Genomic DNA, 23,087 nt, shown 5'->3' with positions numbered 1-23,087 from the left:
GTGAAATTAGTCATGCGCGGGAGAATTCGTAATAGAGCTTTCGTTGCCGTCAACAATATCGGATAATTACGCCTCTGTCGGGCGATCCTCGAAATAGAGTAATGGAGAACCGACAAAATCGGCTTGAGAGGGTTAAATTGAAATTGAAATCACTTGAAATTACTTGCAGCCTCGTCGGTGATGGCGTTGCCATCGTCGCTGGTGATATCCCGTTTCGGAAATCGAATATTGCACTCTCTCAACACACCAATGATTTCGCGCATTGGACATCTATAAAAACGTCTGCATAAAGTGACCGACGTTTAGAATTGCATATTCTCTGATCTATCTCATCAAATGTACTAAATTTTTCTTTGTACTTTAAGAATTTATTATGTGTGTCTTATATAAACACAATCATAGTTAGCTCTTTGGAGTAATTAAAAATCTCTTGTCTTAAAGTGTATTTTAAACGTAAATTATGTAGATATATAATAGATGCAATTGTATATGGAATTATATTATGTGTGTGTGTATAATTTTGAAAAGGCTAAAAATATTATATTATAAGTAAAGAAGTGTACTGTAAATTTTTGTTTAAAATATGTACCTTGGCAAAAAGTACAATTATAATTATACTTATATGTATATGTAATATAATTACATATATCAGTACAATTAAACGAAAATTTACAATATACTTTTTTACATATAATATTTTACATATGATATAATATTTTTACTCTTTTAAAAACTTAATTTTTATAAATGCGCTGTTTTTTCTCTTAATTGCTCCTAATTTGATCATTTTTATGTGCGAAATTTCCGAGAGAAAGAGCGAGGTATATAAATACAAATTATCGAAATATTAAATGCTTACTTTTCGTAGACGCAATCAGAGCATTTCTCGCGTACTTGAAATTGTCGGAATTCCCACCAGCACGGCGGCGAAAACGATGACGAAAAAAAAGGCGCGAGATTTGCCATAAAAAATGCTAAAGCGACTGGGGAAAAAGGGCGTTAACGACGTCTTCGTTAAGGGATGCCCGCGGGGCAGAGTTAAAACGGTGAGGAATCAAAAGATCGATTAGAATCGGCCGTCGCCGCGGGATTTCTCGTGCAATTCGAAGGGAGAAGTCTTGCTTTCGCGACAGGGAACGCGAGATCAGGATAGGAGGGCTGTATTTGTAAGAAATGCGAAGGGAAAGGAAAAAAAGGTAGCGCGCGAGAGCCACTCTCTGTTGTTCGACTTTTCACTTTACCATTTTCGAGGGAAACGACGATGTCCATCCTCTTTCTTTTCAGTAGAAATTCAATATTTTGGCTATCGAGTTTCCTATGGCAAGGGAAAGTCGCCTTTTTTTTCCTTCCTTCTTTCCTATTCATTTTATTTCTGCTGAAAGAAAGCAAATGACTTTCGAATTATTCGGTGTTGAATCAAAAGATGACAAACTAATGCATGATTCGTTTTCCTTGCGGTTGAAAAGTAATTATAAAGAATGATCCTTCAAAGTTGTTCAAAGAGAGCATGAATTTTAAATTCATTCCAAAACAAAATAATTTAAAACAAAGGATAATTTAAAGAACGAAAGGACATTATTTCCCAAAGTTATACATACTTTAAAATTATAGATTCTCAGTCGCGCAAGATAAAATTGTGTATCTAAATGAAGTTAATTATTATACAGTTTACTGATTTCTCATTTTGTTGAACTACCCTTGACTCATTTTCGCTATCTCGATCCACAATCCGCTTTCCCACGTGAATCACGGAATTAAATAGAAAGATCATCTCGCGATATTCGTACAGAGTCTCGGCACAAGGTACAAGGAGAAAAAGAAGGAGAAGAGAAGGAGAAGCCCAGAGTCCCACGGGCGCAAACAGGGACAAGAAACAGGAGTTCGCCTGCTGTGGCGAACAGCAAGGTAGGCGTGGCGGGAAAACATGCCGTCACAATGTTAGTTCAACTACACGACAATTATCGCCGGCGAGCTTTATAATTAAGAGGCCTTACCCGCGGCCAGGCATTTATCTAGCATCTCCAATGTGTGGATCCCGCAGCGACGATCCCGACGGCGTGGAGCGACGCGACTTGGACGAACTATGCGCGATGAACCACGGCGCTTCTTTCCGCGCGGAAGCTGCACGACTGGTTACTGTAACCGGTACACACGCATTTTTTCTCGACGTGGCTCCTTATTATATAGACGACGACCACGTACTGTGATATTGTGACGCGACGATCGGAATCGGAAAGGTATTCAAAATAAGAACTTGGTATATTGACGGAATGATTGTCTTCGTCGAAAGATCATTCAGACAATCTAAGATTTCAAATCTGATTTGATGAAAATATTAACGTTAATATAGTGGAATTAAACATAATTATATAAGATGTAATCACACACACATTTACATTTTTATTTCGAATAATATAGTAAAAGGTAAAATTATATTCGTATATAGAAAGAAGGATAAATTTAATTATTAATATAATATTAAATAATGTATAATACAAAAAATTAATTATATATTTATTTTACAATATTTTATTCAGGGATATTCTTATTCATTTTATCGTGGAAATGTTTTAATGTCAAATACATATTTTAGTATTTTTTAATAATTATTTGGGTTCTAAAATATTATAATTAATATCTTTTTATAGAAAAAACAAAATCTAAATAAAATAATCAATGATCAATTAACGGCTTATGTAATAATATTTCGTTCAGAATAAATTCGATTGTTACGACAAAAGCAGTTGGACGGATATACGCGATGGCGAATCTAAGGAAAACGGTTATAGAAAAGTAGGGAAACGCAGAGAAACTTGTAGCATATCCGAAACACGCAGCAGGGTTGCCGGTGGTCGCCTATTGAAATTTCACCGAGCGATACAATGTAATTCGGGGTTCAGGGTCATCGTGCAACACGTTAACGTGCTCTAATGCGCCCTTAACGAACCCCTTAATCCAATTTTGTGCAAAGTAACGAAATTATGTGCTGGCTGACCGGAAGCCACGGCGGTGAGCTTTCAAGCTTCTCTCATTCGGTCCCTCTCGAGTGACTGCCATTCAAACCACTCGAAAACCCAAACGAATGTGTTTGGTCTGATCCTATTCTATTTCACTGTGATCTCCTGTGAATACGTCACTTTAACGCGACGCGTCAGTTCATTAAAACGTAGCTTTAAGAATAAGGGCTAATAAAAGAGATAACGGTGTCATATTTGAAGAAAAAAGAAAAATCATCGACAAAGGAGAAATTTTTCTTTGTAATTAATTTATCGTAAAAATATTAAAATGCATATAAAATGTATATTAAAAAATTTTCATATTTTATTAACATGATATATATCATTATTTATAAGTTAAGTAGATCATATTTGTTAAATTTTATCCATTTTTCATAATCGAGTTTATGCCGTTAATATATGTGTAATAACTGTTATTTTACATTAGTTACAACTAATTTGTTTATTCGGAAAAGCAGAAAAATGGCCATTTGTTTTACTTATTAGACTTGAGAATTGATTGACGTTAGTCCGATGACAAATTCATATAACGTGCGGAACACGTTCTTAACTGTGAACGCGGAGGTCTGTTTAACAGTCATGGGGCTCGGCCATATGTGGTCCTACACGACACCAAGGAGGATTATCATCGGGAGATCCGTTATCTCGGTGGCACGCGTTTCCGCGTGGAATCTCTCGCTTCTTCTCTCCGTCGTTCTCGCATAGTCTCTCTCTCACTCTCTCACTCTCTCGTTTCCCCTATCTCGTGCCCGTCCTGCTTTATGGTCGGTACGTGATAATAGAGATGTCATCCTGTCGGTGCTTTGACAACCCCATAACACCGGCGTTCGCGTAGCCTGTCTGTAACGCGGCGTTGTACTCCCCAGAGATCTTGGAAACTGTCGTTGTGCTCACCGCAGTTTTACGCCACGCTATTTTCGACGACTTTTCTCGTTTTGTCATATCGCATGGTCGAAAATATTGTGATCTGGTATGAAGGGTAAGTCACGTACGATCGCGTATGCGTTATACGCTTTTAAATTTGCGCCAACTGGTTTATCCTTATTTCACATTCGTCCATATTGTGTCAATATGTTCTGGTAACTAGGTTTTAAATTAAAAACTTTAAATTAAAAAATTTATTAAAATTGAACTAAGAATAAGATATTTTTGTTTTGGTATCAAAAATGTTGACGAAAAAAAATAGAAGTTAAAAAAAATACCGGATATGTTTCATCGTACCGCGAGGATCGTAAAGTAAGATATGATTCTCAGGCAGGATTATTTGTGAGAACTAATGCGATGATCAGGGATGATCGACACGCGCGAGCCAAGTATTTAAGATCGTCGGATAACGGAGTCACGTGCGAGTAGGATCTGGCAGAACATTTATTGAGAGCACCCTCTTTGTCTCGCCCTTCATTGCGTCGACAGCGGCGCGATGTATTGCTTTTTGAAGGACTTTAAAAGCTGCCTTATCGGATTGTCGCCACCGAATGAATCGCGTCGCGTAGTGTATACATGTCGTCGCGTATGCGTGTCCGTCGTTTTGGGCACGGTCACTTTTCCTCTTCGCTGTACCTTTTAATCTGAATGAATACACAGAGTTGCTATTTGATCACGATGCTATACGTATTTCACCGCTACGTATCGATATAGCGACGAACTGATCGTGTAGAAAATATATGGAATACCAGATATTTATTTAATATTGAGCTGTGATCATTTAAATAATAGTAGACTTAACCGAGTAAGTTTCACGAGATATCTCTACCCGCTTCTTTGAAATTCTTGGGCTCTAATTAAATTTTTTTATTGATTAGGGTTGAAAGAATTATACCGGTTTAGGGTTAAAAGAATTATACCGAAACTCTAGTCAACGATAAGATAAGATGTCTGGAAAAAAAGATATAAAGATTGAAAGTGAAAGTAAAAAAGTAAGTGAGCTCTGCCTTTTATTGAGAAGTATTCAAATAATAAATAATTTGGTCTACCTTTTTTTAGCTCTCGTAGCTAGTATTCAAATAATAAATAATTTGGTCTACCTTTATAATGATTATATTTTTTCTACTATAAAAGATAGATGATTATATTTTTTCTACTATAAAAGATAGATGAAATAATTTATAATTTGAATAAATTAAATTACTTTTTTACTTTCTTTTATATTTTTTACTTTCAACGCCTTTTTACCTATTTTTCTATTTATCCCATCTCATTGTCTAGATGCTCCTAAATATCAATTGCAGTCTAAAAATTTTAATTAGAACCTATTTACAAGGCCTTAAACAAAAAAAAACGTGTAAAGGTTTCCTGAAACTTAATTGATTAAAGTAATTATATTATCTCAAATAAGTGTTATTTAGTTAAAGTTAACAAATATCGAATTCAATTTATCTTAATTAAAGTTTTTTTCTATTCTCTTTTGGAAAAAGGGAAAAAGTTAAACTATAAATATCTTTGATATATATATAAATAAATTATAAATTATATAAATGAAAAAATATATGTATAAATAATTTTACCAAAAAAATATCCGATATAGAAACTTATTCGCTGATTTTGGAAATTATCTATACACAAATATTACAAAAAGAAATTGCATTTTACCTGATTATATATTATTATATCTTCTACATATCTATATATTTTTTATAACTGATATATTATAATTATAATACCGAAATAATCGTTGCATTGTGCACGATTGTAATTACAAGGCAAAATGCTCTCTGCCTATTATCGTATTTTTTCGGGTTCACCGCGATTTCGAAAATTTGATAAGGTTCAATCCACAGCATGCTCGTGTCTCGCACGCATATATATATGTATACACATACATGCACACACACATATACATATATATATGTATAAATACGTATGCACGCCGGACGATATTACAAAATTATCGCAACGTCAATGTTATCGGCGCCGTCCGTGCAGAGTGGAGCACATAGATACACGAAGCGATACGCTCCGCATGGCATAATGGAGCCGATCGGATGGCGGGACCCCCGCGTGAAACGCGAGTTCCCCATAGAATAGATCTGACCCCCTCCTCCCTTTTCGTCCCCCATAGGGCCAACGGTGTTCGAGATAATGCGATAACGAGCTTTACTACATGACTATCGCCGCTGCGCGGATTTGTTGCCGCGATCGATTCGCGCTGGTATCCAACGAAAATAAATAGCCCCGACCGGGTAAAATTTATTAAACACGCAACTGCCTTCTTGCACATTAACCCCTTAACGTCATATTTTTTCATGAATAAACACAAAAGATTTATTTATATTCTTTGAGATAAAAGAGAAGCCTATTTCTTAGGATTGATTTTATGATTTTTTCAATTTTAAACTTACAATTAGCGTAATGATAATTCTTAAAAGTAAAATAAAAAGGCATAAATTAAGTTATGGTTGCAAGTAAAAAATGCGAACCATCTTTGAACGTGTAATGTGTCACTATAATTTATATTTTCAAAAAACATAATTATTTCTGTACTTGTTTAATATTTAATTTCATAAGTTAAATTTAGTTTAAGCTAAAATCAAATCTATTATTAAAATTAAAAATATGTAATAGGTATCTCGTATATTTACTGACATTAAAATAATTTGTACTTTGTTGATGGTATATACTTTTGCAATGCAATTGTTTCGCCCTTCTGTATTTTAATTCACCTGCTTTTCAATTTCACTAATTCGCAATGTTACACATAAATTTGCAGAATACGCGTTAAGCGTCTCCGAAATGACGAAAGCAAATCGGTGCAATTTATATGAAACGCGTTAAGTGCTCACCCCCAGCGTGAGGCGTATATTGGTTGGCGCTACCTTGCGAGAAATCGCGGTGCCCCGCGTTTTGTAATGACCTCATTGTCGTGCCGGCGCGTCGACAACGCCCTCCGCCATTGTCGCTTCCTGAGAACGTTTGACTTCGCCGGTGATTGCAGGGTGAATTTCTCGGGAGTTTGCTGCATTGTCGCGCGAGAATATGAAGGGAGGCGCTTTGCGGCCACGCGGGAGGGGTGCCTTGGTTATAGTTCCTTCTCATTTTTCTCCCCTTCCCCATCACTCTTCCTCTTTCCTATCGTGGGCCCCCAGTGCGAGTTTAACGGGCCCGAGCAACCTTTCCTGAGAAGATTTCAAATTACAGGTTCCAAAAACGGCATCCCCGTCGTGGACCGCGCAACCCCCCGTCGTGCCATCACGGAAACACGCGCGAGGCACCCCGTCTTGGAGGCGCACTATATCGCTTCCTTTTCTTCTGTTTTCTTTTTTTTTCTATTTTTTTTTTGTTTTGTTTCGCGATTTCTCTCGCGATATCTTTCACTCAATTTCGCCGCTTGAAAAACGCGGAAAGGACGATTCATGTGAAAAATCATTGCTTAAAGGGATTATAAACATTTTGAATGACACAGATGTTATGTTTAATTAATGTCATTTCTATGTTTTTTAACAATGCTATCATAGGATATTTATATCAAAAATTTTTTGTTTCGATTAATTTTGATAAAATTTTTATTATTGCATCGCGTATTTTCAGTTGTCTAACGCAATATAAGAAACAAATAGGGATAATTTACAATACACAAAAATAAAACAAATTTAAATAACATTCTTATATTTTTTAATAAAACAGCTAATAGAAATTCAAATAAAATTGTAAATTAGATTATTCAACAAAAATATGCACAAAAACGATGTAATATAAGTATATTATAATTATAATATGTTAAATACACTAAAATTTATTTGTGCAATTTTAATCGCAAATTTCTGAAAATTGTGATGAGAGAAAACAAATTAGTAAACAGGATTGTAATCCCTTAAAAAAATTACCCAGGAAACAATTACCCTCGTCGTTTTGTCGAGAGAACAGTTATTATTTTTAGTTTTTTTTTTAGGGGAAAAAGCATGAAGAAATTATACTGTTTTATTAATTAATTTTAATTATAGTTTAATTTTTTGCTTCTTTTTCAACGTTAAATGAATTCTACACAACAAGAAATTGTAAGTATCCACCCTTAAATTTTTGTAGCTTTCACTAATTGTATAGCAGTTGGCGTCTCGTAAGACAGTTAGGGACCAGTAAAAAGACTGTAAATGTATATGTATATTATTAACTGGTCTTGAAGGGTGGAAACTATATACGAAAATATGTACGAGACGGCGGGAACGGGCAGCCGAGTGAAAATCGCAAACGGGGGAGCAGACACGCGCGTCGTCCCTTTGACGACGATCTCGCGCAAAAGGGATGATACTTTGAACTCACCGACAACTCTTTCGAGACCTTCGTTACGGCTCGTTTCGCGAGTATTTCTTCGTACGTGTACACCTAGAAAGAGGTATACCCCATCCGGCTATTCTTATCACCGACCCTTGCCTCGGAATATTAAATGAAACGCTTTTGCCTGCCGTTCATTACCGCAACTCTGTAAATCGCGCGTCCTTTCGAAGCAAAATACGTGGAGCAACGTGAAGAAATAAGATGTTCAGTTGAATGTTGAACTGAAAAAGGTATGTTATCTTAACATGAACACAGCCATTAACATCAATCTTGCCGTAAAGACTGACAGAGCCAATATAAGTATATCAATTGGCCAATGTGACATTGGCCCTGTCAAGTGTATAAATTTCATGTGGCTAATTAGAATCACGAATTGTCAATGTTGACAGTGAATAACACTCACTATAAAAGCAGTTTTTTTTTTAACAAATTAAATGAACCAACGCAACGTCTACTATATTGGCCAAATCATAGGCAGTTTGTATAATAACGTATTTTTTGCAAGATAATATCGTAATATAATGTAAGATAAATGTAACATCTTTCATTTTCCATCTCCTTTTTTGTTATTTTGTTCTTTTTATTATGTAAAAACTGTGCACAAGAAAAACGATAATTTCTGCGATTGCCACAATTATTTCTTTTTCACCGACTATCTTTTTTAACGTTGGTTCACATTTGCTAAATGTGTCTCTTCACATAACTAATTACGCGCGTGTTATTTTTATTTAACAAAACATTTCACTTACATGTTGTTTAATGTAAGTTGTAAGTTACATGTCTACTTTTGGTATCGTGCGTACATATTAGATATTTCGATAAAATTCATTTATAATTTCGATAGAAAAATATTTAATAATTTTGATGTCTAAGAAAACAATCGAAATTTCATCAACATTAGGGAGTTTTTGCAATAACGTGAATCCAGATACGGTGAACGCTAAAGAGTCACATTATCCTTTAATAATTAATTATTAAGAAGAAAACAATCAGACTTTAGCGTTCACCGTATCTGGATAAACGGTATTGCAAAACCTTCCTATTATCAAGTAATACGGAAGTGAAATCGAAGCGTTTTTAAACATGCCACGTTATATTCCCTCAAATTCGAACACGCGATTATAATATTACTCGCGCCCTAACACGCACTTTAGCATGCAGCATGACGTGCGATCGGGAATGCCAACTTTAACGCGAAACCGAGCGTTTTCCACAACGCGATTACGCGGGAGCGTTAATCCGTATTGTTTTTTTTTCCAGCAGATCGTGCGCGAACGCGGTCCGGTCTGTGTAGAACAGTCTGAAAAAGAGATAGACAGAACGAGTGGGAAAGAAGCAGAATAACGGATAGATTTATTCTGTTGCGAGATGGAGAGAGAGCGAGAGAGAGAGAGAGAGAGAGAGAGAGAGAGAGAAAAGAAGAGAGAGGATCGCATCGCATTCGAGCTCGCGCGTGTGCGTCGGGCGTTTTTAATGCGTGTTACCCGGCGGAACCGCAATCCGCTTTTGCGGCGGATGCCGGTGCTGTCCGCAGCCCGCCGGTTGGCGGTTTCCGGTAACGCGCTTTGGCGCAAACCAGCAGGCACGCCTGATTTCGAAATTGCAAAACATTTTCACACTCTTGTGGTTCCAACGCCGCCTGACGGGCCCCCGCCGCCCCTCCTCCCTCCTCGCTACCCTTTCTTCCCCCGTTGTACGCACGGTGCCACCTTCCGCTCCCTTTGCGTTTCCCGATTTTTTTTTTTTGTTCCTGTACACACGCGTGCACATCGCAGTTTAAAATCACGCATACTCCTAAAGCGTGCTTCGCGCGCCGGAAAAACTCGCGTCATCGCCGCGCGAAAACGCTCCGCGTGTTCACCCAACGCTGTTTACGCGGAAAAAATGCTCGGATCTGTGTAACGAAAACGAAAACGCGACTAACATTCTGTTCGCGATGTTCAGTTCAGGAATTCGTATCGAAGAATACAAAGAAAGACTATATTTTATATAATTTTCTACAAATTTCACCCCTCATATCTGTTCCAAAGAAAAATCATGTAATTCCGTATTACTTCGCATATATTTTTATTCTGCACATCGAATTAGATTAGCAGTAATCTTTTTGGCATATTTAATTACAGATTTATATAAAAGAAATAATATTTAATTTTTTTACTTTGCTTTCGTATACAAGATTTGATCTTTTTTTATTTCAATATTCTCAACTCAGCTATTTGATATCTTCTTGTTTCTTTCTCTCTCTTTCTTCTATATTTCTCAAATTTTATACATAAAGTACCAAAGCGTCATCGTTCATGATAGGATTCTGTCACGCAAAAAAAAAAAAAGAAAAAATCGAGCGTATTTAATGACGATGCATTCGGCGTGTCACTCGTGTCTTAGCGGCTTATTTTAAACGCATTAAAGAGAGTTTGACGACGAAATCGTTGCTAGAGCTTTCCCGGTAGTTATTCCGGTACTCATCGATGCCCCGTGATTTCGCGTTTAATTGTGAAGCGTTTAACCAGCATCGGCCCGCGGCGACAGGCAACGCCGGAGCAATGCCGGGAGTCGGAGTGTGCAGTCATTAAATTATTCCGGAATATGAGCCCGATGGGTGTCCCCGATCGGTCCGACTCTAAAACGGCCCGTGTTCGACAGAAGAATCGGCCGGTACATCTGACGCGATCTATACAACTCTCTCGCACGTGTTAGACGTTGCACCAGTCTTGTTTCGCGTCCGTCTCGGCGACACCTATTTTCTTTATATCCCGAGTGACCGTATTCGAGAACTAACGAGCTTGCTCGAAACCCTCAAGACTAGTTCGAGATAAAAAGAAAGAAGGGGGATTTTACTTTATTAAATATTGATCGACTGATTTATAGCCATGAAAATGCTGGAAAATAAATGAAAAATAAGACATGTCGAATAAATGATTTTTCGTAAATTTCATGGTTTTTGGTGAACTTATATATTATAGGATGCCCGTTTATATAAAAAAAAATCAGAGTTGGATAATAACTAGTTAAAACGTTAGAAATTAAATAATAAAGTTAAAAGATTAATAACTTGTAATTTAGTTATTTTCAAATGAGTTAATTTTTAACTTCAACTTATAGTTATTTTAAACATATTAATTTGTTAATATTTTAACTTTTTAACATTTTCTAATAAATTAAAAGTTAGTTTTTCGTCTCTTTAGGTACTAATATTTATTCTTTAATAAAATTTGCAATAATAAATTAGACAATGAATTTGATTTTTATCTGTTGCAACTGTCGTTACGATCATATGACTTGTTACTTTAAATAGAAAGAAATAAGATTTTTTTTAGCGAATTGTGAAAAAATTTCTATTAAAATTCCAGAATTATTTATAACGTGTGTTTTACATTATGCAAAATTACAATTAATTTTATATTATTGTTATAAATAATTTTGAAAAAAAATATTTTCTTAAAAAATTATATTATTTAATCTATATTATTTTATATAACCTTTATTTGCAAATAAAATATTAAATTTATATTTCATATTACAATTATTTTTAATTTTAATCGTTCGAAATAGAATTAGTTATAATAAATTATTATAAATATAATTAATTCAATTTAATTAAATAATTTAATAAATAAATTACAAGTAATAATATAATATATAATTAATTTAAAGAAACAAAAACTGCGCACCGTCTACAGCGCCAATTCCCAATTCCCTGTTTATATGATTTTTTGATTAATTAAATAATGCTTTTTAAAATTATTTTTAATTTAAGTTAATTTTTGTTTATAATATTTAACATAACTATGTTAATTTTATAACCATTAACTTTAACTTTAATTATTAGTTAAGAGAAAAATCAGTCCTTATTAAAATCCAGCTCTAATTAAAATCATCATATATATACATTAGATGACTATTTATATGACACATAAAGTACCTACATTTGATAATTATTCATCACTTTTATTAAATCAACAACATACAGTTTCTATAAAAACATCTTGTAAATTCTTGCTATTGAACTCTGATGATCTCGTTAACGGAAGAATCCAAGAGAAATGCTTGTTTCATAATATAAATCGCAACACTTCGTTTACCCGAGTTTTATTCAAGAAGACTGTTGTTGCTTCTAGATGTCTAGTCGTTAACAGCTTCGATACAAACATTCTATATTAGAGAATATCAGCATTGATTAACGGTGCACTTTCGATCGGGTGGATATCTCATTGCGGCACGTGCAGAATCTCGAGGTACCCCCCACGGGAGGTGGCCGAGCTCTTGGCTCTCGAGCTCGGGATATGACGCGAACCAGTGACTCCGAAAAACGATCCTTCAGTAGTACACGGCACGGCGCCGTGAGGAGGGGTGAGCGAGCGTGTCGGCAAACAAAATCGGTCGGTGGAATGCCATCGGCGGCTGCAGGCCTGCAGCGAGTATAGTAGCGTCCAGGTTACTACTCTTCTGCTTCTCTTCGTGGCGAACGCGCACACACGTCGTCCCCGCGGGCTGAGCGAAACGCAAAAACGTCAGCAGCAAGATCCTCGAATGATTTTTCGAACGCGCAACGAGCCCGCGAGCCGCCCCGCCCGTTTGTTCTGTATACCCGTTTGCTGTATCCGAATCGAATCGAACGTTTCCCCGATAAATAACGTCGCATTTTCGGCAAAAAGGCTTTTGCGCATCGCGCTCGCCGCTGGCAACGATGCGGAAAAAGCGCACGTCAGACATGTTAGATCTGTCCAATTGTTGCCTCCTCCTCTCCCGCTACCTCTTTTACCGCATTGGAAATCGCGCTCGTTACTATAGTACACTCGATTATCGATATTTTATGGAAAACCATCGGCGGCTAATTACCAATACAAGGGAGAAATTCCTCTCACCCTTCGGCAACGTTCCACTATTGTACAGAAATTATAATCGAATAATTATAATTATAATTAACGAAATATAACGCGATACCATTCGACGCGATTTCCATAGTTTGTTCCATGCAATAGCTACAAAGTATCATATTGTTATATTTTGAATAGACAAATTTTATCATTGGAATATATTGCATTGTAGCGTTTATTATTACAATAGTCCCAATTGCTTTACTCGACTTGCATCAAATAATAAAAAAATTTGTATAAGATATCAATGCAAAACATTTATTCTACCATTGTCTCCATCGATCTTCTTTCGCTATTAATCGCAATTTATTGTATATTAGCTGCCGTTTATTGTACATACTCTGTGGCTAATTACCGCAGTAGTTACCCTTTGACTCGATTAATAACAACGAATGCGCCCAACGGTATCCAGCCACGTGCTGTGCCGCGTTTCCAAATTTGTTCTACGGGGAGTTTATGGGGTCGCGAACCGGTCCATGGAGCGAAAAGAAGGAAAAAAAGGAGAAGAACCGGGACGGAGAAGGAGAGGAAGGGAGGGTCCGCGAGAGAGGGAGGCAAAAGAGGGCGAATCGTACCATTTGGCTCGGCTTCGACATCGGTTAACGCAGCGGGGTTACCGCGGACGCCTCGACGGACACATTGAGGGCGCCCGCTCGACTTGATAATCGCTTGCCATTCATACACTTTTCATTGGATTGCGATTGAGCATTAAGAAACCGGGAGACCCGGGGGCTACGTCGCGTATTGCGTCGCGCCCGAGCGACGTATTAGCATTAGGAGGCATCATCTCGAGTGTAAACACTGCATGGGCACCGCGGATTTAGTCACAGTCGAGAACCACGGGACGTCCCCGATATTATCGTCCCTTTTCACGTTTTTTACCTTTGGCAACGTCCCTCCGTTGTACCCCAGTCGATACCCATCTCGTAAACTCGACGGAGATCCATTAACCTCCTTAGGAACCGCTTCTTTTTCAAACGGTTTTAATCTAGTGCAGTTTCGCTAGGATTTAAATTTTAAATAAGGCAACGAGATCATTTTTACTCCTTTATTATCTCTAATACGTCAAATATATATAAATATTACATACACCGTCGTATGGTATCGTTCAGAGAGGAATATTGACATAACGTCATAATTTATAAGAATTATTCCGATGTTTACTTCATTATGAAGAATACTAAGGTATTTTTTGGGGGAGAAAGCTTTTTCAAGAGATGAAGGTGTAATAAGAAAAATATTTTATCTAACAATTAAGTTACATTATTAAACAATATTTTTTAATAATCTTTTATAAATAGAGACTCAGATTTATTTTAGTCATTTTATCATATAAAATTCAATATAAAATAAATAAAATTATAATTTTCGTGACACACACATGTCTCACGTTACAAGAAGACACAAAATAAAATACACACATAAAAAATCGTGAGTTACATCTCGCGCATTAGCTTTTCACGAGCAATCTGCGCGTTAATACGCCCGACGGATCCCGTTCTATGTACATCCCTACAGCAAGATCGACCCAAAGACATCGACGAAAGAAATATCTGAAAGGAGGATCTGCCGGAACGCTGCTGACACAAGAAAGTTTCGTCTCCGAGGGGCGAGGAAAAGAAAGCGGTTTGTCGTTGGCCTTAACCGCGAGGATTCACGGTTAAAGCCCACAAGCGGCGGACGTCGTCCATGATCCCCTTTATCCAATCCGTGAGGACCCGCGGGGCGTTAAATCCCTGACGGGAAAGCTCCGTAACTGAGCTCTCGCGTTCGCGCGCGCTAAGTCGGTCAGCTTGGTCCAGCCGAGCGAGAGGATCACAATACCGGCGCCGACCGCGGCCGGGCACATCCATCTCCGACTCGTGCGTTCTTCCCGTGAAAATTAGTTGCGCGAGAAATCCATGCTAATGTCGACTAATCGGCTGTAATCAGCCGTGAGAGCCGACGGCTGTCGCGAGTCGACGTGCCGTGGAAAACCACGACGAGAGGGAGATCCTTTCCTCGGGCCGTGTCAGCGATCGCGACAGATTGACGCACAATCGGGCAGATTCCTATTGAAAACGATTGTATTTCTCGAATTTAAAACTGCTTATTTCTACGCGGGTTGACAGGTCAAGATGTAAGTAGATCTTTGAAGTTATTTCAAAAGTGTAATTCTGTTGAATGCGCAACTCTGTTGGTGCGATTTATAAACTTAATAAGCCAAGGCAGATTTTATAACGTTTGAGAAGTAACTGATGGTTTATTATTGACTTAAATGATTGATATATTTACACAATGATATTAAGTTTTTACTTTATCTATTGATACTGACAGAAAATTTAAAGAAACACGAAAATATTATACTGCTTGTCACGCGAATAGATATAAAGTAGATATAATTTGTAATAAAAGTGGTTATATATATATATACAAATGATATAATTTAGTAATTTAGATATAATTTGTAATAAAAGTATTTACATTATATGTAATAAAAATATATAATTGTATTGAAAAAATATAGCATATAATCACAAACTTATAAATATTGAAACATTTATTAATATATCTGCTATTATAATTAATCATAACTGCATTGCAAATACTTAAATTACTTTTATTGTGATATTCTTTTATAATTTAGGAATAAACAAGAAGTTGAAGGACAACCAAGCGAATCTACTACTCAACAAGAAGCTTATGATCCTCATCTGAATCGTATCACTTACAGACCAGTGTCGTACGTTTGCTTTCTTTAAACTATTCGTTTAATTCTAATGTTTATTAGCACATTGAATACCGGACCTAATTTGTTTGTCTTTCTAGCAACGTTACAGTAAAATTTTCACTATTAGACTACTTTTTAATAAAATATTTTATAACTGAGAGAGTTATATAAAATTATCATAGTACTTTTAATTGTTACTTTAATATTTATTTGTACATTGAATTAAAAATGTTATTTTTTACGAGAGAAATTATAAAGTGCCAAATAAAGTTAAAACTTTTGAAACACTTCTGAAAATCACTTGATCTTCGTACCTTTTTCTTGAAAAGTATACAAAGTCGATCTTTATAATCTTCTTTTAAATATATTTAAAAATAAACAGACAATTCTTTGATTGTTTAGGATAAGAGAATTGACTTTATTGAATTACAGTTCAGGAAGAACTTATTTAGAAAAGAAACATCAATATGTAGTCATATAAACAAATTTTTTTTAATTATTCAAGTATATTGTCTCTCTCTCTTTTAATGTTCCTGTTTTCTAAGCATATGTTTTCTATACTAATAATATTTCAATTATTATATAACATTGCTTTTTTTGCAGAGACTTTGGGTCTCTCGCAAACTTGATAAAAAGCGCAGCCGGAACGGGTCTCTTCGCCATGCCGAACGCGTTCGCCTGTGTCGGGCTCTTTATCGGGATTGTCGGTACAGCGTTTATGGGATTGCTGATAACCGGATCCCTTCAGTTGCTCGTTAGAATTCACCATATGATGTGCGTTCGTCTGAGAAAACCCATCTTGGTGTATGACGAGGTGGTAGTCGCTACTTTAACTACGGATGTGCGAAAACCGTGGCTCTCTCCGCGTGCTGCAACGTTCGTAATTTCAATAATCACGTTATTTCGCGCTGGATACCTCTCTAAATTTCTTGGAGTGAAATTTCACTCCAAAAGAGTTAAAATACTGTCATTATTAAATAAAAGTGAAAAATTTGCATTCTTGAATAAGAATGGCAGATATTCACCCGTTTTTTGGAATGAGATCTAAAAATGGAGTGAGATTTCTTTCCTTTAAAATGAATCTCGCTCCAAAAAAGAGTGAAATTCTACTATTCTCATTCAATTACTTTTTTTCAATAGTGGCAGTATTTTAACTTTTGGAGTGACGTTTCAAGAACTTTAGAGAATAGAACGATAAATCATGTTTTATATCAATGCAATACTTGATATTAAAATACGATAATCATAGACATAATTAAACGTAATAAAAATACATGTATTTTGCTAGGAAGAGATAAATATTATATATATATATATACTAACAATAAGAAATAATATTAATGTCCGTTTGTATCAATGTAAACTTTAATTTTAATCTCGGATCAACTTACTCTTCACCTTTTTCTGATTTTTATTATAGAACTAGAAAAACATGAAGTTAGTTGAATGGCTATTAAAATTAAATTATATACATTGATAGAAACGGGTATAAGTTTAGTAAACATTAAAAACAGAGCGGTTTGAATTTTCATTCATTTGTAGACTCATCATCGATATCATTATGTTAGCATGCTACATTGGGATTGGTTCGGTTTACGTTGTATTCATTTCCGGTATAATTCAAGAATGTATAGATACCGAAAAAGTCATCGGTCAAAGCTACTACGCGCTCATGATATTTCCACTTCTTTTTGTAATGAACATGGCAAAGAATTTGGCGGACATCGCACCGATTTCTATTGTCGGGAACATTTTGCTCTTCGCCGCTGGGCTTATTGGAATCGTGTACGCTTTGAAAGATGGAATTGGCGACGAGTGGACCACGATTGGACCGAACATAGACTTATATCCGAAGTTCATCGGCGTGGTTTTCTTCAGTATGTGTTCGCCGGGAGTGGTGAGGCTTTAATCTATAATAAATTGAATTTTAATTTTAATCTCCTACAACTAGTTAATTTTAATGCTGTTTAAATCATTAATTTTAATATTTAGAATTGTTTATAGATTTTTCATTAAGGTTGGGAAAGATATTTTATAAATTACTAATACATTATTTTTTAGCTTATTCGTTATAGAAGTACAAAAAATAATATAAAATTAGAGCAAATGATAAATATAATATAAAAACTAAAATATTCGAACTTATTGTACTCAATTTCTATAATAAAAAGTAACTTATAAGTAAATTAAAGTAACTTTCCGAACTTTTTATTCTCGATAATTAATATGCATTTCATAATGACATTTTAAAATACGATATCTTCAGATATTGGCGATAGAACATAGTATGAAAAAACCTTGGAATTACGTTAAAATGTGTGGAATATTGAACTGGGGCATGGCATTTTTGGTCATAATACACATTTTCGTCGGATCTATTGGTTATGTGAAGTGGGGACCAACTGCGCTTGGCAATTTTATTCGTAATCACGAGACGCTTGACGGGTAGTATAAGTGTGATTTCATTAACTATAAAGACTATGATGCTAGTAGATACGCAACATTTATCTCACATTTTTTATTATATAACAGATATGTTGATTCATTTGATTAGAAGGTCATTTAAGAAGAGACAGGTTTACATAAATTATCAGTTTGAAGGCAAAATTTGCAATTTTATTTGAAGGAAGTGAATAGATATAATTTTCTGCTTAGATGTTATTTATTACTATAATATGTTTAATGTGTAGGAAAAATTAATTTGTAATACAGAATTTATTAAAAATATAGGGGTTTTTTGCCAAAGACGCGCTTAAAAATTTCGAATTTTGTTATTATTTCGTGACTTTTAATTTTAAGAAAATATTCTGTTATTTCCTCGTCTAATTTTTCATAAATCTTTATTACAAAACTTAAAATAAACTTTATTAAAAAATATTACTACAAAATAGTAAATAATAGAAATATTGTATATTTTTAATAAATTTAATATTACAAATGTATTTCCTACGTTAAATACAATATACATAGTAGTAAATAATAATAAACAAAAAACTGTGTCTAATCGTTTCCCTGAATAAATTTAATTAAAAAATAAATAAATTGCAAATTTTACCTTTAATTAAATTATTGCTAAGCTTTAAACATAGAAATCGGTACATTTAAATATCGAGATTTAGAAATTTGCGATTTAGAAAAAGATTATAAATATTTTTATAGAAAGAAAAAGTGTTTGTTAATGAATACTATTGCGAAATCCATGATTTCTAAATATTCTTAGTATTAATACATTCTCACCATGTCATCGATCATTTAGACCGACGTTAGCGGCTCTGATAATGCAAGCGCTGGCAATATACTTCACATATGGATTGCAGTGTTACATGCCCATTAGTATTCTGAATTATGGCTACGCCATACCGGCCATTGAAGACGGTACCTGCAAAGGAACACCATTCCTCTGGGATCTGATCATTCGTTTCGGCATCACCATCATTACGTGTAAATGATAATTTCTCCTTAAACCTCTTTCACGCATTGTCCTACTCTCGCGTTAGCTTCAGCGTAAACTCGGCCAAGCTCGATGGACCGCGGTGGATTGAATCCCCTTCCCTCTCTTTATCTTGAAGCGACCAACTCCGTAGGATCGATCAATCCGTCCGATTACGATCCGCTTTGGACCCAGATATTACTAAAGTTTAGGAATCCACTTTCGCGGAATTTGATGTAGACGTTCAATTTTGTAGAAGTCTCGTTTGACCGGGATCACTCCGGAGTTACTACAATGTTACTCGCATTACTCGCTTTAATTTGCTCTAATTACGCTAATCGATACGCGCATCGTTGTTACTCCGTGAACGGAAATTTTCCGAGATAAAGTGGGATCCTTGTATTTTACAGGTATTCTGGCAGCGGCGATTCCGAAGCTCGATCTATTTACCGGTTTGGTCGGAGGTATATGTATATCTACATTGGCCACACTGATCCCGGTTACCTTATACATTCTCGTACATCACGAGGATTTCGGAAAGTTTAAATGGAGACTGATTCTGGGGATCTCCATGTTTTCTATTGTCTTTATCGCGGCCGTGTGTGCCGTAACGACTAATGTGATCTTAATCGTGAAATATTTTAAATACGGGTGCGCAGCATCTTTATTGTTAGGGTAACTCCGGCAAATACGCCGCGCTGGGATTTACGCCGCAGAAGGCAGAAAAAATAGAAGGAATAGGGGTAATTTTCCCGCAACTACTCTGTTACATGTCTTGTGTTATGATTTCAGCTTCTTACTGTTAATATTAATGAAATTATTGTGAGTTGAGTCGATCTGTCACTGTAATAAGTAACGTTATCATAAATTATAATCTACATAAAATGATTACTGTAGGGCGTGTAAAAGACTTAGTGTATATTTTATAAGTTACTGTGTCATTATACGTCTTATTTATTATTTGTAAATTTTTCATGAGTCGTACATACCCCCCCTCCCCTCCCTTTATCAGTAGCCATGTATCCCATTCCAATGGACGGCAAAAATGCAAGGGTTTCAAAAAGTTTATTTTTTAATATGAAAAATAAATATTTCGGATTTCTAATATTTTTTTCATAGTAGTAGATACTACAAAGTTTTTACTGATATAGTTCGTTTACTATAAACATAGTAAATAATACTTAATAAATTAAGTTTTTGATAGATGCGGCGTATGTACCGGAGTTATCCTACATATAATACATATAAATAATAGAAATTAAAATATTAAAGATATAAGAAATTAAATATTAATACTTTATAATTGTAAAATCTTACAATTTGATTTTGAATTTGGTACTTATCAGAATTTAAGCTAAGTTTAGGTTTGAAAAAATCATATTACAATCTTGTTTTTAAACAGTTTCTTTGATCAAACGAAAATCTGTTTTAAAATGATTTAAGTAAATTTGGAGGTTTAATAACTAAAATAACTTTTGTACTCGTCGAATAAAGGTTTCAAGCTCGTCCGGAATCTTGATTATGAATATGGTCGGAATATATTCGTATTTACATCAACACAAAGAACGACGAGATGACAAACTTTTTTATTCTTTTTAGGGATTGAAACCGGAGCGACGCGACGGCGGTGTTATCTTAATCTAGTCTCTGTTCGTAGTCTACAGCCCGATGAAAATACCGTCGGCGCGCCTCGTAGCGTTTTCCATTTTTGTCCTCGGGTGCAGCTCTAAAGCCGCCACCGTTTACGCGCGATTCAGCCTAATCACGGCAGCTGCGGCGCGGCGGCGGCGGCGGCGGTGGAGGCGGCAGCGACGACGACGGCGGCGGTTGGAAAAACCGCGAAAAAGGCGTGAAGCTCGTGAGGGACAAAAAGCGAGGAGAGCCAGAAAAAAGGAGAGAGAAAAGAGGGAATACGGCGAGAGAAGCGCGCGCTGACGTATAATCGCGTCAGATCACCGAGGCGTCAATGGCTGCTGCTGCTGCTGCTGCTGCTGGGCTTATCACGCACACACACATGAGGCATACAATGATAGAGAGGGAGAGGGAGGAAGAGGCAGAAATATGTGGAAACTGGCAGACACGTATCGACACGACGAATATACGGTGTGTGGGTGCATGCGAAGGCCAGGGGGACGACGTTGCGCAAACGGCGAGAGAGAGAGAGAGAGAGGGGGGGGGAGGAGAAGGAGGACAAGGGCACTTTCTCTCTCTCTCTAGCTATTGGAAAAGGAACCAAAGCAGAGGCGGCGGCGCGGCGACGGCGGCGGCGGTGGCGGTGGCGACGGCGCGAAGAGAGAGCCTCAGCGGGACACGGAAGGGTGCTTTCATCACATAGAGGACACAACCCCTTTTAGTAGCCACCGCCGCTACTCTCCCCCACGTCCTAACCTACCATGTCCCCCGTTACTCTTCGGGGGCTGTCCTCTCTTTCTCTCTCAGATTCGCTCTTACAGACTCCCTATGCCTGGCCGCTCATCCGTTTGCCAGTTCAAGGTGGCTGCGTTCATTACCGGAGGATACACCGGGTGTGGTGTGGGACTCCACCGAACCCGTCGTCGGCTTCCCTCGCCATACTTCCCTCGCCGGTCAGCCCCCCGAGAGAAAACGTTCCGTTTAATAATTATATCGATGAGTCGCCAAGGACGTCGCAACGTTCAGGGTATATTGCGTGAAAGCGCCAATTGCGAACGCTAAATTTACCGAAAAAAATTTGTAATATCCTCAGAGAGAAACATTCTAGAAATTATCTACCATTTTGCGATATATCTAAAAAAATGTGTACGAACCAGATTGTTTTATATTGTTAATTATGCATGTGTTTTATATTGTAATCATATTCAATATACGTAGATTTTGTATATACATACTTGTATAGGATATGTGTTATATGTAAAATAAATTTGAAATGTCATGTGAAATTTTTATTAGAAATTAGATTTCAAAATTTTGAACATAAGATATTAAGATCGAAAATATAAGATATTTACATTAAAACTAATAATTGGTAGATAATAGAAATAATAAGTACATTAAATAATAATAAATATTTTAATTTTGTCAGAATTGATAACAAGTGGTTTTAAAAATCAAAACTTTGTTTCCAATAACAACCACTTGGCATTCTATGATTAATTATAAAAAATCGTCAAATAATATACTTTTAAAATATTATTCAATCATTTAGAAACAGTCAACGTATATATTTGTATGAACTGTTGCACCTGTTGAAACATGTAAAAACGATCGCGTAAGCACGTGGAAATATCAGAGCAAAATTGAACACGTGCGTGTCCCTTTCATAAATAAGTAATGACCGGCCAACCGAGAGATTGTTACTGAGATTTTCCTTTCTAATTGGAACGAAACGAAGTCCCTGCACGGAATGGCGGAGATTAACCGACCGCAAGAGCGCACGTGCACTTAAACAGCCGCTAATTGCTAAACCGAGAGAGGCGGGATCGCCGTTAAGCGCCTCATTCCGAGTTTCCCCGTTTTGCTAACAGGGAAAGTATGTATATTTTTTACAAAAGCAGATAATTATTAACCCCCTCATTATCAGGGAGGATAGATGTTAGAGGTATACATATTCTGATATTAAAAGACTAATATAAAACTTTATCTTGCTATGAAAAAAAACATACAAAAAAGTGACATAGTTACACAAGAATTTTTTCATTATAATATATGTATTTAACAAGATCTTTCTACAAATTGTGATAACAGATAAAGAAAAATTTAATACTTCAGCACGCAATTTTGTACAATAGATAGAAAAAATCTCAAAA

The 23,087-nt window shown here is 36.1% G+C and overlaps 2 protein-coding genes across 2 annotated transcripts; one reads left to right on the top strand and one right to left on the bottom strand.

Moving 5' to 3' along the window:
• Positions 1–1,389: 1,389 nt before the first annotated feature.
• LOC108761145 (uncharacterized) lies at positions 1,390–21,955 on the top strand. The gene is given in 20 exon segments (XM_083287357.1): positions 1,390–1,479; positions 1,481–1,491; positions 1,790–2,094; positions 2,097–2,145; positions 2,727–2,922; positions 7,903–7,928; positions 10,724–10,940; positions 13,523–13,595; positions 13,598–13,647; positions 13,649–13,678; positions 13,680–13,710; positions 15,788–15,884; positions 16,476–16,748; positions 17,353–17,358; positions 17,415–17,769; positions 18,139–18,317; positions 19,129–19,247; positions 19,713–19,801; positions 20,902–20,919; positions 20,922–21,955. Coding segments are annotated over 20 exon segments (2,325 nt in total). The 3' UTR covers positions 21,033–21,955.
• On the bottom strand, positions 12,475–14,316 carry LOC108761148 (uncharacterized). The gene is made up of 3 exons (XM_018507528.1): positions 14,253–14,316; positions 14,045–14,164; positions 12,475–12,776 (listed from the first exon to the last, which is right to left on the bottom strand). The coding sequence occupies exons 2-3, from the start codon at positions 14,107–14,109 to the stop codon at positions 12,494–12,496; spliced, it is 348 nt and encodes a 115-aa protein (XP_018363030.1). The 5' UTR covers positions 14,110–14,164; positions 14,253–14,316; the 3' UTR covers positions 12,475–12,493.
• Positions 21,956–23,087: the final 1,132 nt, after the last annotated feature.

This window comes from Trachymyrmex cornetzi, unplaced genomic scaffold, assembly GCF_001594075.2.
Source record: "Trachymyrmex cornetzi isolate Tcor2-1 unplaced genomic scaffold, Tcor1.1 scaffold24, whole genome shotgun sequence".
Taxonomy (NCBI): Eukaryota; Metazoa; Arthropoda; class Insecta; order Hymenoptera; family Formicidae; genus Trachymyrmex; species Trachymyrmex cornetzi.
The sequence above is the reverse complement of the archived record's forward strand: the minus strand, read 5'-3'. Positions and strand labels throughout refer to the sequence as shown.